The sequence below is a fragment of the Enhydra lutris genome, unplaced genomic scaffold, assembly GCF_002288905.1.
Source record: "Enhydra lutris kenyoni isolate GAN:26980312 unplaced genomic scaffold, ASM228890v2 scaffoldscaffold9, whole genome shotgun sequence".
Classification (NCBI taxonomy): Eukaryota; Metazoa; Chordata; class Mammalia; order Carnivora; family Mustelidae; genus Enhydra; species Enhydra lutris.
In genome coordinates, this window is record NW_019154093.1 from 5,334,097 (window position 1) to 5,354,922 (window position 20,826).

Genomic DNA, 20,826 nt, shown 5'->3' on the forward strand with positions numbered 1-20,826 from the left:
GGCAAGCGAAAAGTCAGGACTGGAGTCTCTGTCTCGAATGCTGTGTTGGAAATCCTGACATCACTTTCATACCCCTTGGCCTGCCAGGGATGTGCCTCCAGCCTGGGGGTACCCAGTAGTCTCTCTCTAGTACCTGCTCCCATGGACCCCCTCCACCTCCCCTCTTCCACTCACATACATGGCAGCGGCCAAACCCTGTAGGAACCGCTGTGAACCAAGGACCCAGATGGGTGATGTGTGCCCATGTGCACAGGTGTGTGTGTACCAATGAATCCACTGAACACCCCCCTGTTGCAGAGGCCCAAACCCCCTGGCTTCTCTCAGGACCCAGTGCTATCCCTTGGATGTCCCCATTCCAAAAGGAGCATGACTTTGTACTCCTTTTAGGCCCCACTGTTCCCGTAGTGATGACTTCTCTATGCTCCATGAGAAGGGGGGGGGCTGTTGCTCCCCTGTTTAGCATCCACCGTGGTATCTGCCCCATCGCAGGCACTCAGAAAATATTTGTTAAATAAAAGAATGACTCTTCATGGGATGGATCCTAAATGCATCCATGTCACCAATGTTTTCTAGTTGAAAACTAAATTTTGAACCATAAGAGCATTCTTTAAGTTACATAATTACGTCTCTCTCCACATCAGAGTGAGAAGTTTGAGGTCAAAGGCTGTGTCCAACCCATCTCTGGAGTCACAGCCTTCATCACAACACGTGGCACCTTACAGAAGTCAACAAGGGTGTGCTGGTGGGGATGTATTCAACTTATACTTATGAAGTTAGCAATTTCATAAAAGGGGACGCAAATACTTGGGGTTTGGCAATGCAGATAACGGGTACAAGCAATATGTTATATGATCTATTGGGAGAAAACCAAAGTTGTTACATCTAGAAAAGTGAACGTAGAGGAATATGAAAGAGAGATACACCATGTTTCTGCATGGGAAGGCCACATAGTATATGAATCATCTTCTTAATCATATAGCTTCTGTTATTGACATTATGAACCAACACAACGTTTTTGGCGAGCAATATAAGAGTGTACATTGAGAGTCATAACAATGTTCATACTCTGGCCTGATGACCTCACTCCTGGAAACCTAGCCCAAAGAATTACAGTTCAAGAGAAGAAAGAAAAAAGCCACGTCCATGAGGATGTTCATTACAGCCTTATGTAAAACAAATGAACATGACTGTTTGACTAAGTCACGACTCCATCCACTAAACAGAACATTCCACAGATACTAAGAATGGGAAGTATTAAAAGCACATAGCAACATGGTAAGATACGCAATACAATGTGAACTTTGAAACACAGAATGTGAGTTGATATGTTCGCTTTGATTAAAACCACATGAAATATGTATGCATAGGGGTAAGAGTAAAAGAAGAAGAGCCAAGATTGAAATTGGTTTTGGGTTAAAGAAGTGAAATTAAGAGTATTTTATTTGTTTAAACCTTTAGATTTAAACCCTTAAAACACTAGAATATACCAAAAGCCTGTGGTGAATTTTGACTTTTGAGCTCCAGATACTTCCTGAAAGAGTTCTAGCACATTATATAAGGCTAGGCACTAAGAGATTTCCCCTTCAACCCCATCCCCAGATGAGCAAGATCATTCTCAGAGGCCCTTCAGGTTAGATTATGATTTGACAAGGAACAAGAATAGACTCTTATGCAGCTGAGATTGTATACAGTAGGTGCTCAATAAATCAAAGATGGATGGATAAATGGGTGGGTAGAAGAAATGAGAAAAAATAAAGATTAGGGAAATGCTTGGGTGCTGACATATTGCACATTGGTGTAGAGCATTCGTACAGTTCCAACAAGGATCATGGGTCCAGCTTTCATGACTTTGTTTAATGCTTGTCAATCTCTGATACTTCATGAGGGGAACACAGCCAACAGCATGCCTATACTTTGAGCTAGTATTTTTGTCCTAAGGCTCCTTTGTCCTTCCTGCTGCAGATGAACCCTTGGATTCTGGAAATCTAGCACAGTGGAGAGAGTACAGGATTTGGAGTAGGAACCTGCTCTGTCAATGAACACTTCAAATTCCAGCCCAACCCTTAGGGGTTTTATAACCTCTGAGTTAGTCCCCTCGTCTCCTTGAACTTTGTTTTCATTGGTAAAATGAGAGAAGAAAATATGCCATAAAGTTGTAGGAAAGATTCGTTATCTTCCCAAATGACATAAAACATTAAATAAATATCGCATCCTCCTTTACCCCAAGCTTTCTCACTGCTACAATCCTACAGACTTTAAGCAGAGCCTCACTTAAAATGCGAAAACACAGATTTCTTCGTCCTTAGAATTGGGAAGTCTACAGTACCCTTGATTGGTGGGTCACAATCTCAGGTGGTTTTTCTCTCTGGGGATGTCTTTGGCATCTCTCTTTGGCAATGTCCAATAGGGAGACATTTTGGTCATCACACTGGCAGCAAGAGGGGTGTGTGTGCCACTGGCTTCTAGTGGATGCGGGACAGGAATGTGGCTCAAACAATGCACAGGACTGCCCCTCCTCCACCAAAAGAATTATCTGGTCCAAAATGTCAATAGTGCTGAGGTTGAGAATCTGCATGACCCTATGACTCCATGCACTCCTTTGCAGATATGTGTATGTATGTGTGTGTGTATGTGTGTGTGCACGCGTGTGTGTGTGTGTGTGTGTGTGTGTGTGTGTGTGTCCAGCGAAGGACAGGGTGAGGGGATTTCAGGGGAACTCGGAGGTAAAATATAGGAGGGTAGTAGGAGAGGACCATTTCCTGCAACATTCCTATACAGAACACCCTCCTTTACCTGTCAACTCTTCAAGGCCCAGCTTAAACCCTCTATTCTCTGTGACATTTTCTTGGGGCACCCAAGGACCCACTTCTCCCTCCCTGGACTCTCAAGGTTTGGCTGCTGATTCCCAACTTACACTGTAACCATCCCAGGGGGCCCTGCCTTCACATTTCACACCTACGCCCGTATACATTAGGAGCTGAGCAATTAGGGTTCACACCTTCTCCCAATGGTTTACAAAATGCCGAAGAAAGCCTGAGCTTGTGAAGTCTTGGCCTATCTCTGGTGGAGCCTGTTTTGAAACTTCTTTGGAAAGTGGCTGCTAATGGACTGATAATTGGTTTCCTGGCTTTCTTATGAAGTGTGAAGCATTCTGTGAGCCTGTCAACAAAGCATCAAGTATCTGTACACCTCCATCAGAGTAATTTGTCCCTTCCCTCCTCTTGTAGCTCTTGCAGTGGGAGACTAACTGGACATAGTAGCATGGGAAGGGCCCTCTCCTCCTTTGCAAGGAATGGGGTGAAATGGGCAGAGCTGGGAAAGGGAAGAAAACGCACAGCCTGGCCAGAGCATGCCTACCAGGAGACCAGGTTGAGCACATTTCCCAGGCAGAGATCGAATAGCTCTGAATCCAATACGTGGCGCTTAGCACAGGGTATACATTTGGTAAATATTGTTGGATGGATGGGAAGGAGTACTACTTCCAACTGATTTTGAGCAGCGGTCCATGGAGATGTGAATTAACTAAGGAAGAAGACAGTGAAAGGCAAGGAGCTGGCTCCATCTTTTCTTTCAAAACGCTTTTCACTGTGAGAAACATCCTCTTCTTTAAAACCTCGATGAAAAAAGAGCATCTATCAAACATTTACTACTGTGAGGGCAGCTCAAAAGCCAATGCAATGATTCTGAAGTCGGCTTGCTGCAGAAAATGTTTGGGAACATGAAGGAAAGAGTGTATTTGTGTGGTTTCGGCAGGACAATTTCCGAGTAAAGAGCTGTTTTGAAGAAAATGTTTTGAGAGAAGAACAATGTGCCACTTTGCACTTCTTTGGACAACTGTTCATAGAAATTTGAACCATTAAAATTTTCCAATCTGCTTCTAAATCCTAAGAAGGAAAGAATAGTTTGTCTGCTAAATATTGTACTAATACTCATTGTGACTAATGTGTGGGAAAATTTAGGGCGTTTATGTTGACTCTTGCTAGAGGTGCTTTTGTATGTACATTTATCTCTATAAAATACAGAGACTGTATTCTTTTATATTTCTATGGATGCTTATAGATGTTGGCCCTTTCCTAGTGACCACCTGCTATTGATACGTTTGATCTGGGGTCAGGGTCAGAACCTCAGTTTAACATATCCCTCAAGCAAAGTATATGACCTGCTCTGCCAATGACCCATTTTAGGAAGTGGTTTCCAAGCATTTGATGTGGGCAGTGAGGGCTGTTCATGCCGTAAGGACTGTTCATGTTCTATAAATATAATTATTGAGCCTTCGGGATTGGGGAGCCAGAATAGCGTGCTACCCTACCGGATGATTAGTAAACCAAAATTCAGCGAGAGGATGCCCCAGCCATCATCATGATGCTGAGCCAGGACTGAGAAACAAGTCTTCAGAGTTTGAATCCAAAGCTATCTCTGTGCACCAGCATACCTGAATGCCATCTCTCACCCCCAGTTGGACTGTGAGGTCCCTGAGGACAAAGCCCAGGACCCATGGAAGCATCAGCTTAGGGGCTGGGTACTCAGTAGGGAGCTGACAGTTGGCACACCTTTGATTTCATGGAATAGGAAGATGACCTTGCTGTGTGGTGCAAAAGCATGGGGCCAGCTGGCTCTCTGGCTTCCTTCAGACTCAAGCTGTGTTTGGTTATACCCAAATGACCAGAAAAAAAACATAAACAAACAAAAAAAACCACCTGAGCAATGGGAGTGGCTGGGGGATGCCAGCCCCCTACAATCCAGAATCATCCAGAAGATGAAATGCTGTGCTGTCCCCCCCAGACTGCCTGCTTTGCAGTTCTCAATAAACCTCAGGCTCCTCTTCCTTATTTTAAGCCACAGAGAGCACTGCTCCATACTAGCCAGGACAACTCTGTCTTTGTTTCTTCTCAGCTCTTTGTAAGCAGTCTCCAGCTCACTGGAGGCTGCCAGCCTCACTCCTGGAAATGAAGAGCCTGCTGAGCAGCACTTCATGGCCCTCTGTTCTTATGGAAGGTTCTAGAAGGATTTCCTAAAACCCTTCCCCAGGGGCAAAGGGTCAAGGAAATTTTTTTTTTTTTGGTTTTATTTATTTATTTAACAGACAGAGATCACAAGCAGGCAGAGAGGCAGGCAGAGAGAGAGGGGGAAGCAGGCTCCCCACTGAGTGAAGAGCCTGATGCGGGGCTCGATCCCAGGACCCTGGGATCACGACCTGAGTTGAAGGCAGAGGCTTTAACCCACTGAGCCACCCAGGCGCCCCAGGTCAAGGAAATTCTTGGAGGACTCGAGAGAGAGCTCTCAGATAATACTTTGCTACCTCCATCTCTCAGCTTGTGAGGCAGGCAAATTTATCCTGTCCTAAGAAGCCAGCTGGCTCTGCTACCCACTTCATTCCTACCAGCTCTCTGACCCAGTGGCCTGACCCTCTCCCAATTCTCCCTGCCTTGTTTTACCTAATGGATTTCCAAGATAAAGCCCCCATAATACCTGGGACTCCCACAGTCTATACTTTTGTCTTCTGAGGTCCTGCCTCCAATTTGCAGAGAAAGCCCTGTTCCCTCTACCACCTCAGGCCTTTGTTCCTGCTTGCTCTGGGCTGCTCTTTGCCAATGTCCCCTGCCCCTCCTGGCTCCAGTCCCCTTGGCTCCCAGTGTGCGACAAGGCTAACACTGTTGGGCACGATATTCTAACCACATTCAGCCACAGAAATGTGTAGATTTCATGCAATTTTATTTTTTTTTTACAACAAGGGTGTATATCTAAGAGTGATTTAATGTATATCTAAGAGCATTTTTTTCTTTAAATTTTTGCAAGGATCTTTGCATGAACTCACAAGTCATCATAAATTCTTTGTCAAAACAAAGTGATTTTTTGGTTTGAAAAGGTATGACCCAACTCACCAACTCATATGCCGAAGTCTTAGTCCTCATTGATGTTCCCTGGTAACCCCCAGGCTATCCTCCCCCACTGCCCTGGGGGGCCATTCTAGTTTGTAGCACCTGGAGACTCCAAGAAGCCCACTGCAGTGCGAGAAGTGATCAGAGGGTTGGGCTTCTGCCCTCCCCTGAGAGAAGTAGATGGAAAGAGATGGAGAAGGTAGGCGATGTTTGGGGGAAGAGAAGCTGGAACCTTGACTTAAGAGATCAAGTGGGCTCCTCCCTTTGCTGCACACAAGCCCCTCACACTTGCCAGTCTCACTGGGCCCAGAACTTAAAGTACTATTTTTGTCAGGAAGTATGGTCATCCCATCTCAGAGGAAGGAAGAAAGACCTCCTTGATATTGCCATTGGATGGGCACTCCAGAGGATCAATAATCTGAAGACAGCTTGATCCCCCATCCCTCCCTAACTCCAGTCCAAGAAGAAGCAATCTGAGAAAACTCCTCAGACCCTGGCAAGACTGTGGTTTCCCACCACACCTGGAGCCTGGTCCAGAGTCTACGATCTTACAAGCCGGCCTGTCCCTTCCACCCTGGCTTGAATGTATGGTGTCACTGGTGGCAACAAGGGCAAGGAACAAATGTCCAGGTCAGAGCCTCATGCACCAGGCCCTAGTGGCCTCTACCTTGCTCTCAAGTATCACCACGGATGGCAAGACAGCATTGAAGAAGCCCCCCCTCCCCCCGCCACAAAGTTAAAAGCAATCATTTCCAGTCTACATTACTGCCAGAAACGAGGACCCAACCACCAAGGTTGGGAAGAACAGAAGAAAACGAGGGAAGCTATTGCCATGACCTGTGAGGTTCCCAAGGGGCTCTGGATTAGCTAGCCAATGGGGCCCCCTGCCTCTTGGTGGAGACCCCGAAGAGGCCTTCTCCCCGCTCACTTACACACACAGCCTGGCTTCTTAGCCGACCACTGGTTATTCTTTTGGCACGTGATTGCCTTCTGCCCCACCAGCTCAAAGGCAGGCTGGCACTCAAACTTGAGTGTGTCACCGTGGCGGAACCGGGAGCCTTCCCTCCGGCCGTAGGCAGGGATGCCGGGATCGCCACAGCTGCCCTGCTCGATCTCTGGAAGACAGGAAGAAGAGAAAACAGAGACAAAATGTGACTTCCTACCTCTCTTGGAGTGGGAGGTCCATGTTACACGCTCTGCTGCCCCTCTGCCTCGACTCAGTGCCCAGAGTGACACAGGTAAGACCTTTCATGAGAATTCCTGCCGTGTCCTGTTTAAAACCCCATCCCAGGATCAAGGGGCCTTCCAGCCAGTAATATGCCTGAGACTCTGGGTTCACACAGAGCCTTTGAGGGGCTTGGATATTTTCACTCAGTGGAGGTGGGTCTCCACACTCTGTGAGATACCTGTCCCAGGAGCTAAGGAATCTGTCGCGAGCTTGCTGAACTTGCCTCTGCATTCAGAACGACCAGACAGACCTTCGGCTCAGCCCATTCCTGAGTGGCAAAGACAAGCATGAAATGAGGCGGCTTTGCTGCCTGCCATTCCCCAAACCAGAGATTAAGTGAGAATCAATATTCGCTGCCTTCTGACATGGAAGCACTTTCACAAAGGTTTTTTTAAATTCAATTTGAGAAGGTGCAGGTAAAATGAAACAAGTGGCTCACTGAGTATGCTTTTAAAGTTCGTTTGATTCAACCGTGTGAGTCACACATGGAGTGGGTTCCTGGAGACAACTCGCGCGGGCCCGGACACCAGGGGGCATGACGGGCTGGCAACCTCATGGGAGAGGCAATGAGGGCTTGGAGGCTTCAGGAAAGGAGTCTGTCCTGGCCAAGTCCCTGGAGTTTCCTCTGGAGTCACCCCCACTTCCAGCAGCCCTGTGCTTGGTGCTGTGAGAGATGAAGGGGAATGAGGGGCCAGAGAGGGGTACCTGGAAGGGAGGAAGGAGAAGAGGAGGGGGAGCAGTTCCTGGGGAAAAGGACCTCCTGCAGGAAGGACAGGGCGTAATGGATTTGGTGGCAGATGGTGAAGGGAGGATGGTAGGGTCTTGTGACTTGGAAGGGAGGCAGCTGGAGTAATCAGGGAAGTTTGCTGGACATCATCCTAGGTTTGTCAGGCCAAGGGGACCCCGCCTTTGCTGTAAAACACCATAATGAGCCAGCAGGAGACACAGTCCCTTAAGTTGCTGTGTGTCACCCTAACAGGGATGATGCTGCAAAAACTTCCTAACCACAGCTGGTGGGGTTTCTGTGGGCTGCTCAGGCTAGCCCCATGCACTGCCTTTCATGGATGTGCTCCTGAATTGTCACATTCGTGTTACCTGAAAACCAGGGTCTCTAGATCTCTGCTGAGAGCTGGAAAAACAAGGCATTCTCTGACTGGGAGAGAGAGAGAGAGAGAGAGAGAGAGAGAGAGAGTGTGTGTGTGTGTGTGTGTGTGTGTGTGTGTAGGCACCCAGAAGGAGCACCTAACTCAAATTTGGAAGGTGAGGCTGTAGGCAGTAAGACATTAAACTTCAACACAAAATTTTAGGGGGTAACAAAAACTCAGCAAGCAAGCCAGTAATATCTTAATGCAATATTTTTTAGAAAATCAAAACTAATGCATATAAATCAAACCTACAAAGAAGATCAATATTAGAACTTAAAGACCAGATCTGACCCAGCATTTGTGTGCCTCACTTCTCTGGCCTCACCCTTGTCCTGGTCTTCTGAGCCTCTTGTTAATTAAAATGTTGATATTTTTATCATATATAATTTGCACTAATCTTGGTTTAAAAAAAATCGCATTAAATTATTTAACTGAATTACTGAGCATTTCTGCAACTCCTTTACAATCTATGCCCAAGGCATGTGCCTCTCTCATCTCAGCCTAGTCCAAGACTTGGCAACAGGGAAGGCTTCTTGGAGGACGTGATGTCTACACCACGAGGCCTAAAGGCTATGCAAGAGCCAGTGGGATTCAAGGCAGTATTATTTACAACAGCCAAGACATGGGAACATCTAACTATCCATCAATGAATGGGTAAAGAAAACGTACACGTACACACACACACACACACATACACATACACACACACACAGGAATATCATTCAGCCATAAAAAAGAAAAAGAAGGAAATCCTGATATTTGCAACAACACGGAGGAACCTTGCTTGAGGGCATGATGCTAAGTGAGATAAGACAGAGAAAGACAAATACTGGATGATCTCACTTATATGTGGAAGCTAAAAAACCAAACTCATAAAAACAGAGTGGGTTAGGAGAGACTGACAAAGGGGGTCAAAAGGTACACAGTTCCAGTTATAAAAGGAACAGGTCCTGGAGTGTCACGTATGGCATGGTGACTCTAGTTCAGTGTTGTATTGCATCTTTGAAAGTTGCTAAGAGGGTAGATCTTAAAAGTTCTCAACACACACACACACACACACACACACACTGAGGTTGTGTGACAGACGTGTTAACTAACCCGATTGTGGTAATCCTCTCCCAATACATCCATGTACCAAATCATCACTCTGTACACTTTTACTGATGTCAATTATATCTCAGTAAAGCCAGTTTAAAAAAAAAAAAAAGAAAGGAAGGAAGGAGTAGGAGGGAAGGGAGGGGAAGGGCCTTTTAGGTAGGGAAGAGTCCATGCAAAGCATCAGAGGTGACACCATTTGTCGGGCAAGGAGAGCAGAGGCCACAACTAACTCATTGTTATTGTAACTGAGTTTGCTGTAGAACTAATATACGGTGCTGACGTCCTGCTGGCAGCCACTCTGAGCATTTTAATATTTCATCCTTATAGTAATGTTAGGAGCAAGGTACTATTTGTCCTACTTACAAGGTGAGGAAACTGAGGTGCAGAGAGATCATGTAGCTGTCCCAGGTCATCTGAGTGACCTGAGATCAAGACGTGGGCTGTACAGTCCCAGGGTCTTACTGCAGCACCGCACTGCCTGTCTCTGAGTACAAGTGCGGGGGTTTTCTGCAAGGTGGTGGGAGATGAGGTTGCAAAAGGCTAAAGGCATCGTACAATCTGCTAATGAGACTGGACCATGGATGGGAAGCATTGGGGAGCCAACAAAGGGTTTCATTTGATTTAGCATTTCATATTATGTATTTTAAAGGATTACCCTGTTGTCTGGAGAATGGTCTGGGGGCAGCAATTCTGGAGGTGGGGTGATTGTTCATTCATTCAAAAAACACATGGCTGTCTCCTAAGTGAACACCACCATGCTGGGCCCTAGGGATAAAGAACAAGGCAGACACAAGGCCTGCCCCATGAAGCTTCCATCTGGTGGGAGGCTCACAGTCATCTGGGAGATGTTTTGATGACATCCCAGACTGGGCAAGGTCAGAGGGGGTGGGAAGAGGCAGACAGACTTGGGAGGTGTAAAGTGAGCATGTCTGGGATAAAGGAGAGGCCGGATCTACTGACAGATTGGCCTGGGCGCTTGGGTGCACTTTCACTGAGACAAGCATGCAGGAAGAGGACCAGGTCTGCACGATCACCGGTAAGATATGCTGAGTTTTGAGCTGCCTGTGGTACCTCCAGGTGGACACATCTAGTGCAAAGTGGTACATTGGTCTTAAAAGCCTAGCGTAGGAATACAGAATCTGAGATTCAGCTCACAGATGGTAAAAGAAGCCATGAGAAGGATGCGGCCACCCATGGAGAATGAGAGATGTCAGTTCTGGGCAGAACAGTTAGGAACATGGGATGGACGTGCAGAATGCTGGGTGAAAAATCCCAGGCAGTGCAGGGTCACAGATGCTTGGAGAAGAAGGACTTTCAAGGAGGAGAACTCCAGCCTTGAATGCCATGGGGAAGTTTAGGTGGGGTGGACGAGCAGGTTAGTGGAAGGAGGTCACTGCTCATAATGACTGGCAGGAGTAGCTGAGTGCAATGACGCGGCCCCATGCTGTGGGAGAAGAGGAAGATGATATGGGAAGAGCAGATGACTTTTAAAGGAGGCATTTCTTGGAAGTGAAGGAAGAGAGAGAACTTAGGTGGTCACTCATGAGGAACATGGCCTTGAAGACGGCAGCTGAAAATGTTTTTAAGATTGAAGAAACTTAACCATATTTAACATAAGGAAACAGACAGATACACAGAGTATATGTTAACTGAAGATCTAGAGAACAGATGGGGAGGACAGCCCAAGGCCGTGGAGCAGGCAGGGCAGGGGAACTGGAGCACACTGGGAAGGTAGCTTGAGAGACCAGGGAGCTCCTTCCTGCATGGCAGGAGGGAGGAGATGAGGGCTCATTGAGCTTTTAGGGGCAACGCAGGAGGATGAAGGATGTCCTGTGATGGCATGGGCTCTACTTTCTAAATGGAGGAGGGGTCCACTGGTCTCATGGTCTTTGCTGAAGGACGGGGTCTGGTTGTGGGGAAAGAGATATGACATTGATGAGAATGTCTGAGACACTCCCCCTGGAGAAGAGGAAATCATGGCCACAAGGATTGCCACCTGAGGCTCACAGAAGGGGGAGATGACACATGAGCACGGCACCCCCAGCAGGGCTGTGGGACTTGTCCCTGAAGCCCTCAGTAGCTGGGTGCATGTGGAAGTGGAGAAAGAGGCTCCAGGACTGATTGAGGGGTGGGACTGGATTTACAGAAATGGAAGACCACAGGGGCAATGGCAGAGGCGTTATCCTTGGGGCTTAGCTAAAGGGGAAAAAGCAGGGGAGGCGGAGGATCACCTGGCCAAGGGAGGGTGATGCACGGGAGTAGAGTGGGGAAGAAGAGCAGAAGGGACAAGGGCCGGTGCAGGCTAGGCAAGGCTTGGAGGTCAGAGGTGCTGGAGGACAAGGTCTGGGACAGCCAGGGTGCAGCACAGTAAGAGGAAGTGAAGTCAAGTGGCTGAAAGGCAAGGTGATGGAAAGGCTTGGAGTGAAGGGGAAGAGGCTGGTGACACTGATGGGAGGAGAGAAAGAGCCAAATATGGTGACAGAGTGAGGTCAAGGGATAAAGGGTGTACATGGCTGCAATGGCACTGGACACTGAACTCTGAACCAGTCTCTCCAAGGGTGAAGTTCATAGGGTCTGGGGATATGTGCTTCTGTCCCTGGAGAGGGCTACCAGGTAATGGGGGCCTCAAGGGGAAGTCAGGTTAAGGGAGCACTTGGTGAAGAGGTCCAAGGCACTGGAGGGAGGTGATGCATGGGGCCAGGACCAGGACTGGGTGGAAGGGAGAAGAAGAGCAAGGAAGGCAGGTTTGCGAGTTTGTAGCTCCCTCCAGGAAGGCAGAGGGAGCAGGCAGCTGGCTTGTGTTCCTCAGACACTCCCTGTCTTCGTCTAGGCCTTTCCTCCAAGTCCAGGGCTAACCCCTGCTGGGAGCACGGACACCAAGGCTGCTTGACTTCCTGGAGAGGGCTCCGTGTGCTCCACTGCCTGCCTGAAAGGCACTTGTCCTTGACCCTTGTGGTCAGGTGCTGACAGTTTGATGTCAGGGCCCAGAAAAACAAGTTGGTAAACCAAATTTTGACTTAGAGAAAATCATGCATGCAATTCCCTGTTATCTGCTTACTATAATTCTATTTTGTAAGTGTTTCTCTCACTCTCTCCCGCTTTCTCTCGCTTTGTCTACAAAAGCCAGCCAGCAGACCAAAGAGGAGTACTTGAGAGATGCCTGGAACTCCACTGTGATGGGGTCGGCACTCGGTGAATTTGCTTTTCCTTTGCTTGGAGGCTTTATGCCTATCATCTGTGATCAACCTCATTGTCTTCTCCTGGGTTCCTCAATTTCTAATACCAAAGGAGATGCATCATATATCTCTCTAAATTCACCATCTGAGATGCTCCGAGAAGAGCAGTGCCACTTGGAGGAGGAAGGGGAGTCCACACGTGGATTGTGACTTGCTGCCTTTCCAAATGGGTGGGACTCCATGTGTCCCTCTGTCTACTCACTGACTCCTAAGCCTGGGCTACCACTTCCTCTCTTCCTCCGTCACATGCCGACTCCTCACGCTACGGGTCAGCTTAAGAGGCCACCTCCTCAGAGATGCTGCCCCGGACCCATGCACTTCAGGGGGCTCCCATTCTCTTGCCTTTCCCAGCACCCCATTTTTTCCTTCATGGTGCTGACAGACCTTTGTAAAGATCTATTCATTTTATTAGTTACTGTTCAAGACACTCGGGGTATAGCAGTGGGAAAGAAGATAAGAATGTCTCCCCTCAAGATGCTTCCCATCTGTGGGGTGTGAGGGACAAAATGATTTGCCAGCTCAGGTTTCTGGCTCCTTGCTGGCTTCCAGGTTGGCCCTCCTGTTTCCTCACCCACTAGAATGTCAGCTCTATGAAGGCAGGTGTTGGAGATGCCTTATTGACTACTGTGTACCCAGCACTTAGCACAGGGCTTGGAACACAGAGAACATTTTGTTCAGTGTGGGAGTCCAGCTTGGACTGCATTTACTGCATGGAAACTGTGCCAAATGCCAGGCTCGGCACTACAGATATAGAGTGGCCTGACCCACGGCTCCTGCCCTTGGAGAGTCCTAGTCAAGGGGGTATAGAAATAAGTAAAGGGAAATGAGGGCGAAGGAAGAGGTGTGTACCTGGCCGAATGGCTTTTGGGATGGCAGAGGAGGAAGCTCTGGCCTCGGGCTGGGAGAGTTGGAGTCCCAGCCACCTGGGAGTCAGCCGGTATCCCACCTTCCGCTCCCCACCTGCAGCCTCACTAAATGCTTCAGGCCAGCTCTCCCCACTAGACATCCCAGCACCCTCTGGTCTTTAGCCCCCTCTCACTGTCTAGTCCACCCCCTACTGGGATAGTGGCATCTGACAAGAGTGGGTCCCCTGCCTCTTTCCTCTATTCTGTACTCTGCAAAGCAGGGTGAGATTGCTCAGAAAGAAAAATCCGATCATTGCTGTGCCCTGCCCATTGATTCTTTGATGGCTGCCTAAAACACACAGATTTAAGTCTCTAAATGCTTGGCATGGCAGGACCTTGCCCACACCCTCCTGCTCCAGACTTCTCTTTGGCCGTCACCAACCTTGAGATTTAGATGCACCCCCCCCACCCCCAACCCCGGTCGGCCTGTGGGGAGGCAAACCAGTGCAATAGCAATGAGCGAGGATCTAAATCCTGTCTCCAACATAGGTAGGAGACCTAAGGCACATTTCGGATTCTCCCTGAGCTCTCATTCTGTCATCTGTAAAATGGAAATGGTAATCACACCTATCTTACAGGACTGTTGTGAGGATTTAATGAGCTTATGTATAGAAGAAATTGTCAGAACGTCCAGCACGTGGCACTCAAGCAGTAAGTAGTAGTGTTTCCCATCGTCATTATCACCGTGTGGCTGGCAGACCCCCACTGGCGCTCACAGGGCTCTAACTTGGCCCCTGTGTGAATGAATACCCCTGCTTGGCTGCCCAACAGAGAATCACCTTTAAGGGTCAACTCAAGCGCTTCCCAGTTGGAGATCATCCTTTGCATCATGGGGCAGACTTAGGGGATCTTTCCCTCCTCACTCCCAGCCCTCCTGACAACTTTCTGTTACGGCACCATTACTGCAGTTTGTGGCTTGTGTTTCTCCCTGTTAAATGGCAAGTTTCTTGAGGACAAAGACTGTTTTTGACATGTCTATCCTCCCAGCTTCTAGGAGGGTACAGGATGATGAGGGGCAGGTAGAAGGAAGGATAGAAGAAAAGAAGCAGGAAGGAGGAAGGAAGAGTGTAGTATCTGGAGAACAGTTAGAAATTCACTGTGGGGGCACCTGGGTGGCTCAGTGGGTTAAAACCTCTGCCTTTGGCTCAGGCCATGATCCCAGGGTCCTGGGATCGAGCCCCGCATCGAGCTCTCTGCTCCACTGCTTCCTCCTCTTTCTCTGCCTGCCTCTCTGCCTACTTGTGATCTCTGTCTGTCAAATAAATAAATAAAATCTTAAAAAAAAAAAGAAATTCACTGTGGCAGGACGTGACAGTGAAGAGAGAGGAGGCCACAGAGAGGGTCTCAGGGACATTATGAAGAGCCTGGGTCAATGACTGACGAGTCATCTATGTGTGGTCTTGGAGGCTGTGAGCTGCTCAAAGCCAAGGGTCCCATCTCTTCTGCCCTTTGTAGCTCCAGAACCAAGGACAGCGTCTGAGGCATGCTGAGCTGCCCAGACCTATTGTTCAATTAGCACAAATTCCTGCGAGTCTGAGACATCTTTGGTGTTTAAGACAACCCTAAGGCATGCCTGGATCTCATGGATTTGCTCAGAACCACATCCCACTCCACTTTTCTGCTTCTGATGGGAAGGGAAGCCAGAGGCAAGGGACACAGCACCTCTGCCTCTACGTGCACTTTGCTGTTTGTGCTTCTCCTCGCAAAGGCTGGCAAAAATGGGACGCAGACGGCGGTGGATGAAGGGGGTGACGTGTTTCCCACTCCACCTCCTTCCTCCACAACACTATCATGGGGATGTCACAGCTGAAGGAGGTTAGGAACCAGGGGTGAACGTGGACGCGTAGAGCATCAGGCTTACCTCCGAGCTGTTTGCATTAGCCCCACACTGAAGCTTGCTATCAGCAGAAGCCCATGTATTTTGAGAGTATATCTCATGGACAAATTACTTCCTGCCAATTTTCTCTTCAGTATCATAATGCCAGTATATTGCAGACTGCTGCTGCACTTGTCGCCTGCCAAATTTTAATGGTACAGCATCCTCTGCTGCTTGCCGCCCCCGCCCCCACGGGCCAGGACAGACTTGGTTACGGCGTGGATCCCACTGGGCTTTCCTGGGAGCAGGCAACTGCTGCCTGTCTCTAACAAAACCCCAGCTCCCAGTGCCTGAGAATGCTTTAAGGGTCTCAGGGAAACTCTGAGTGTCTTAGGAACATGCCTGGTGTTGTTTCTGACCCAAACTGGGAGGTTTGGGCCCATTTGCTCATGGGGAGCAAATAAAAAGAAGAGGCGTCCTGAAAATAGTGAAATAGTGGACTTGAGGTTGAAAATGGCCTCGTGCTTGAGGCAAGGCAGGGTCCAAAAAGGAGTGGAGCCAGTATTGCAGGTCTGTTGCCCTTGGTCTTCTTTCCAGCCCAGATCATGGCCGTCACTTCCAGGAAGCTCACCTGGGCTCCCCAGCAGAGTTAAATTCTAGGGAAGGGGATGGTGGCATTGCCAGCAGAGGGCTAGTCTTGCTTGTGTTCTCCCTACTTGCTCTCAGACTTTATGTTCGAACTCTCAGGGATATCTGACCAACTTCTTTTCCTCCTTTATGCAAGCCTCCGTTTCAGATACCTGCTCCTCCAGGGAGCCGTCCCTGATGCCCTCAAGCAAGGTTAGTGGCCCTTCCTTGATATTTCCCCATCTTCTTGCACTTTCTTGACTCTACTGAATATTGCTATGGCTGAGGTGAAGGCACAGATTGTTTTCTTGTCCTCGTGGCCCCCATGAACTGAACAGTGCCTGCAACACACAATAGGGGCTTAGAAAATGTTGAATAGAAGGTGACCTCATTTCCAAGGTGAGTCCCTGCTGTTGGGCGTCCTTTCTTCATCATTTGTCATGCCCCGATTCTTCATGTCTCCAGGGTCAAGGTCTCAGCTCCTTCCACCCCTGTGCCAGTCAAAATCCCCAGATTTAGCATTAGGCTGCCAGATTCCAGGCTCTGAGTCAGGAAGCGAGGAGACTCCCAGATTGATGCTAAAACTTGTTAGCAAGTTGTATGTAATTTTATAATGTTTCTGGTAAGTGCTAATTGCCTGTTCCTTAAATATTTCTTGTTCTACTGGGAAGCAAAGCAATTGCAACTATGAATGCATTTCCTACAGCTGGCTGCCCCCATGGAGGGGGACTGAATTTTTAGGCTCCGAGTACTCAGATTTTAATGGTGCCTGAGTCCTCTCCCCAGCCCTGACCTGCCATTGTGACAAGCAGAACTGGAAGAATTTCTAGAAAATAAGTCCCCCAATTTTCCCACCTAGGGACTCACACTTTTAATGAGGGGGGTGGAGTGATACTGTAGTGCTACCTGTCTGTCCCAAGGAAGCTTCTCTTTACCTGAGCTGGGGCAGAGGGTGTATTGATGATGATGGGGCCAGAAGTGCCCGGGAGCATTCTCTATCCACAGATGCCTCATGCTACCTACAAAACATCTATATCACAGTTACCTTCCTATCGCTGAGCCAGGATATCTATCCTGTATGGGATTCCTCAGAATCTGAATAAAAGGAGGACTAGAATGCGGATGGAGGTCGTTCTGAAGCTTTGGGTGCAGGTTGCAAGAGGAGCTACAAGCCTAAAGAAGCAGGGGAGAGAGTGGGCTTTTAAATGAGTGTTTCCTAAATGCCGGCCCTATGTTGGGAGGTGCATGACACCAAGCCCTTGGGAAACCCCCCGTGAGATCAGTGTTTATCAGTCCCTCTTCACAAGTGAGAGTACCCAGGCTCAAAGATGTGGAGGGACTGGCTAAGACCACACACAGTGCAACAGGGATTACAGATTGGGTCTGTCTGACCCCAAAGCCATGGGGACAGTGGAGAGTGCCTGGCTCCTGTATCCGAGTGCTGGGAAGTTGAGAGGGTGTGGAGGAAGGGTGCTTGATTGTACTTGTGTAGAAGGTCATCACAACTTAATCTGAGAGATTTTCTGAGCACACTCTGTGTGCCAGGCACTAGGCTCAGCCCTGCAGGCCTGAAGAGATGGACATTCTATACTCTTGCCTAGAATGAGTTCTCAAGAGCCAGGACGTGGCTTAGAATTACTATAAATGGAGATGGTGAGCTCAGTTTGGATGGAGTTATAGACTGAATGTTTGTGCCTCCCTCAAACTCGTATGACATATGGCAAAGTTCTGACCTCAAAGGTTCTGGATTTGGAGGCAGGGCCTCTAAGGAAGTAATAAAGGCTAAATGAGGCCATAGGGGTGGGGCCCTTATCCAAAAGGATTAGCGTCCTTATAAGAAGTGACACCAGCAAGCTCGGGCTCCCTCCCTCTCTCCCTGTGTGAGTACCAAGGAAAGGTCATGCGAGGACATTGATGAGGCTGCCCAGACTAGAAACTGGATCAGCCAGAACTTTGACCTTGGATTTCTCACCTTCAGAACTGTGACAAAATAAATTTCTGTTTCAGCTCCTGGTCTATGGTATTTTTGTTATGTCTACCCAAGCAGACTAGCACACGCGCCTTGGGTTTGAGATGTCTGAGGGAGAAATGTGTCACATGAAGACTGATATACAAATGGGGAATAGATTTGGAAGTTGCCAGTGTTTAGGTTGAGAGGGAAGCCATGGGAGTAGATGCAATCCACTGTGGAAGGTTCTAGAAAAAGAGGATGGAAAATAGGAGAGACCCGGGGAAGTGCCTGCTCTGTGGGGGCTTGAGGGGCCATGCAGGAGCTCTGAGGGAGCAGCCAGAGGGGTGGCAGATGAGCAGGAGGCTGCAGGTGGCAGAAACCCAGAGAGGAAGATGGCTAATCACATTGGGATGCTAGGGGACATAACCGGCCCAGCTTTATTCATAATAGAGGCTCCTCACTGTGAAGGCAAGAGATGGACAGCTTTTACCCTCCAATCAAAGGTCAAGGGTGGAAGGGACAAGAAGGGGAAGGTACATTCCCTACATCTAAACTTTTAATTCCCTACATTTAAATCTCTACATTTAAACTTGCCCAGGTTCTTCTTCTCTGTGGACGAAGTGCAAACTCTTCATGAGGTCTCAAGGTTCTCAGTCACTTGGATCTATCTCCTGCCTCTTCTGCCTCCCTGCCCTATGCTGCAGCTAGAGTGAACCATCTCATTTCTCAGGCAGTCTGGGGTGTGTAGTGCAGGTGGGAGGCAGGGACCTAGTGCCAGGCCACCTACAAAACAGCGAGGGAGCCAAGCGTTTCCTGGCAGAAGAGGACACACCCTGGAGTGGGGAACAGTGCTGATCACGGAGGCCTTGGGTGCAGAGGAACCTCAGTGGTCCCAAGGGAAGACACTTCTCTGAGCCAGACACTGTGCAAGGAGCTCTCTGGAACTCTATTTCACTTTCTTCACAAGGCATTAAGGTTGCCACTACTCTTTCCATTTTATGAGTGGGAAATTGAGGCTCCGAAGGACCACAGGACTTGGCCAATCCCACAGCTGGGACCATGCTGGGATTCATCAGATCTGGTCCAATTCCAGAGTTTGTTCCATCTTCACCTGCCTCTGTGAGCAGGACACACGTAGACCCTTGGATTAATGATGTAAGGTAATGCCAGACTCTTTCTAATCTGTCACAAGTCTGAGCAGAGGTCCTGCTGACACCTAGTCTGTGACTAAAAGTCCCACCGCGGATGTTTTCAGACTGCTTTAGTTTTCTGTTCTAGTCTGTGATGCTCCTACTGCGGTTCCAGCACCCAGCGTCATGCTGGTCATGTGACAGGCTCATCACTACCTCTGGGCAAGGTGGACACATGATGAACAAAACCCCAACTGGTTGTAACGAGGAGCCTGGGCTCATGCCATATGGCCCATGTGACTGGGGCACAGTGTTGGCTTCTAAGATTTTAAAAGGAATTGAAATTCTGTCACTTTGGAGACCCCTGGTAGAGGGGGAAAACATCATGGGCTTTGAAGCCAGTGAGACATGGAGTTGAATCTTGGCTCTTCCAGGTCCCAGACTTCGTGTGACCCCAGGCAGGATATTTCACCCTTGAGTTCCAAATTCCTCAGTTACAAAACAGCAGCCATCGGCTAGCTGTCACACCGAATGAGATGAAGCAGTTTCTCAAACTGGTGTTTAGCTACAAATCCTTTCTTAAAAGAAGGCTTACAAGGAACAGAAGAGAAGAAAGGAGAAGGCGTGGAGGCAGGATCAGAGCCTGCCCTGTTAGGCACACCCTACCTAAACTTGGTGGTCCCTGAGGGTACCCCAAATGTTTGCATGACAGTTTGAAAACCTTGAGAAAGTTAGCATAAAGCTTCTGGCACATAACAGGCATTCAATGTTCTGTCCCTTTCTTTTCCGGTGAAACCATGCCAAACAAATCTAATTCCTCTTTCCTACATAACAGCCCTTCAAATATTTAGACGGAGCTCTCAGCTCTCCCCTGAGTCCACTCTTCTCCCAAATGCATTTTCAGGGGGCTCTTAACCTTTCTCACAGGGTTTGACTTCAGTTCTCTCCCAGCGTCCACACAATTAGGTCCACTTCTTGATGCCTGGTCAGAACGAGAAACCAGCACCACTGACTCCCTGGGTTAAATTCTAGCTGCTAAGTTCTCAAACATTCACAGAGGACTTGCTATTTATTCCCACTTCCTCTCATCCTGGTGACTTAGCCAGGAGCTCTACCCCATTGAGGTCTTTCTGCACGTTGTTTGCTCACTGCTGTACTGTCGTCCCTTTCCGGCTCATGCTATTTATGGCTTAACCATGCCATTGATAAAATATGGACAGAATAAGGGCAGGTGGGTGGCACACAGGATCATTCCTCCCCACTTCTGGAAACGTTCACTGCTGAACATCCAGAGAACTTCAGACATGAGGGAAACTTTTGAAACTCTGAGTCCGAATCCATTCCCAAGGAGCGAGTGTCGGAGCTTGGCCTGAATCCTGATTTCTCTCTGCCGTCCCCCATCTGTGTGTGTGTAACTCTATGTACCCAAAGAACCATTTGCTTACCTACCTGTGTCCTCACTCATTAGTCACCCATAATTGCTGTGCAATTCTTAGTTTCACATCCTTGACCACACTTACTCTTCACAGAAGCCCTGGGACCTAGGGCATATTATCACCTCCATGTCCCAGGTGAACAAACAGAGCCCCAGAGAGGCTCCCTGACCTGACATAGGGCTAGAAAGGGACAGAACCAGGATGTGAACTCAGCACTTGTCCCCCCATTGGTGCTCTGGCTGCTGTTGTCTCCCCTTGACATGTGCCTCCTGTTCTTAGAACAGGACCTCCACTGTCCTAGCCTCCTGAACTGGGAGAAAATAGAGTTCTGTTGTTTTAAGCTGCCCCTCAGTGTGTGGTCCTTTGTCTAAGCAG

At 48.5% G+C, this 20,826-nt stretch overlaps 1 protein-coding gene across 1 annotated transcript in view; it reads right to left on the reverse strand.

Annotated features, from left to right (window-relative positions):
• Positions 1 to 20,826, reverse strand: part of LOC111143057 (CUB and Sushi multiple domains 2) — a 614,630-nt gene that overhangs the window by 255,766 nt on the left and 338,038 nt on the right. The window contains exon 13 of the mRNA XM_022496499.1: positions 6,812 to 6,994. Within this exon, the coding sequence (XP_022352207.1) occupies positions 6,812 to 6,994 (183 nt within the window). The remainder of the gene's footprint in view (positions 1 to 6,811; positions 6,995 to 20,826) is intronic.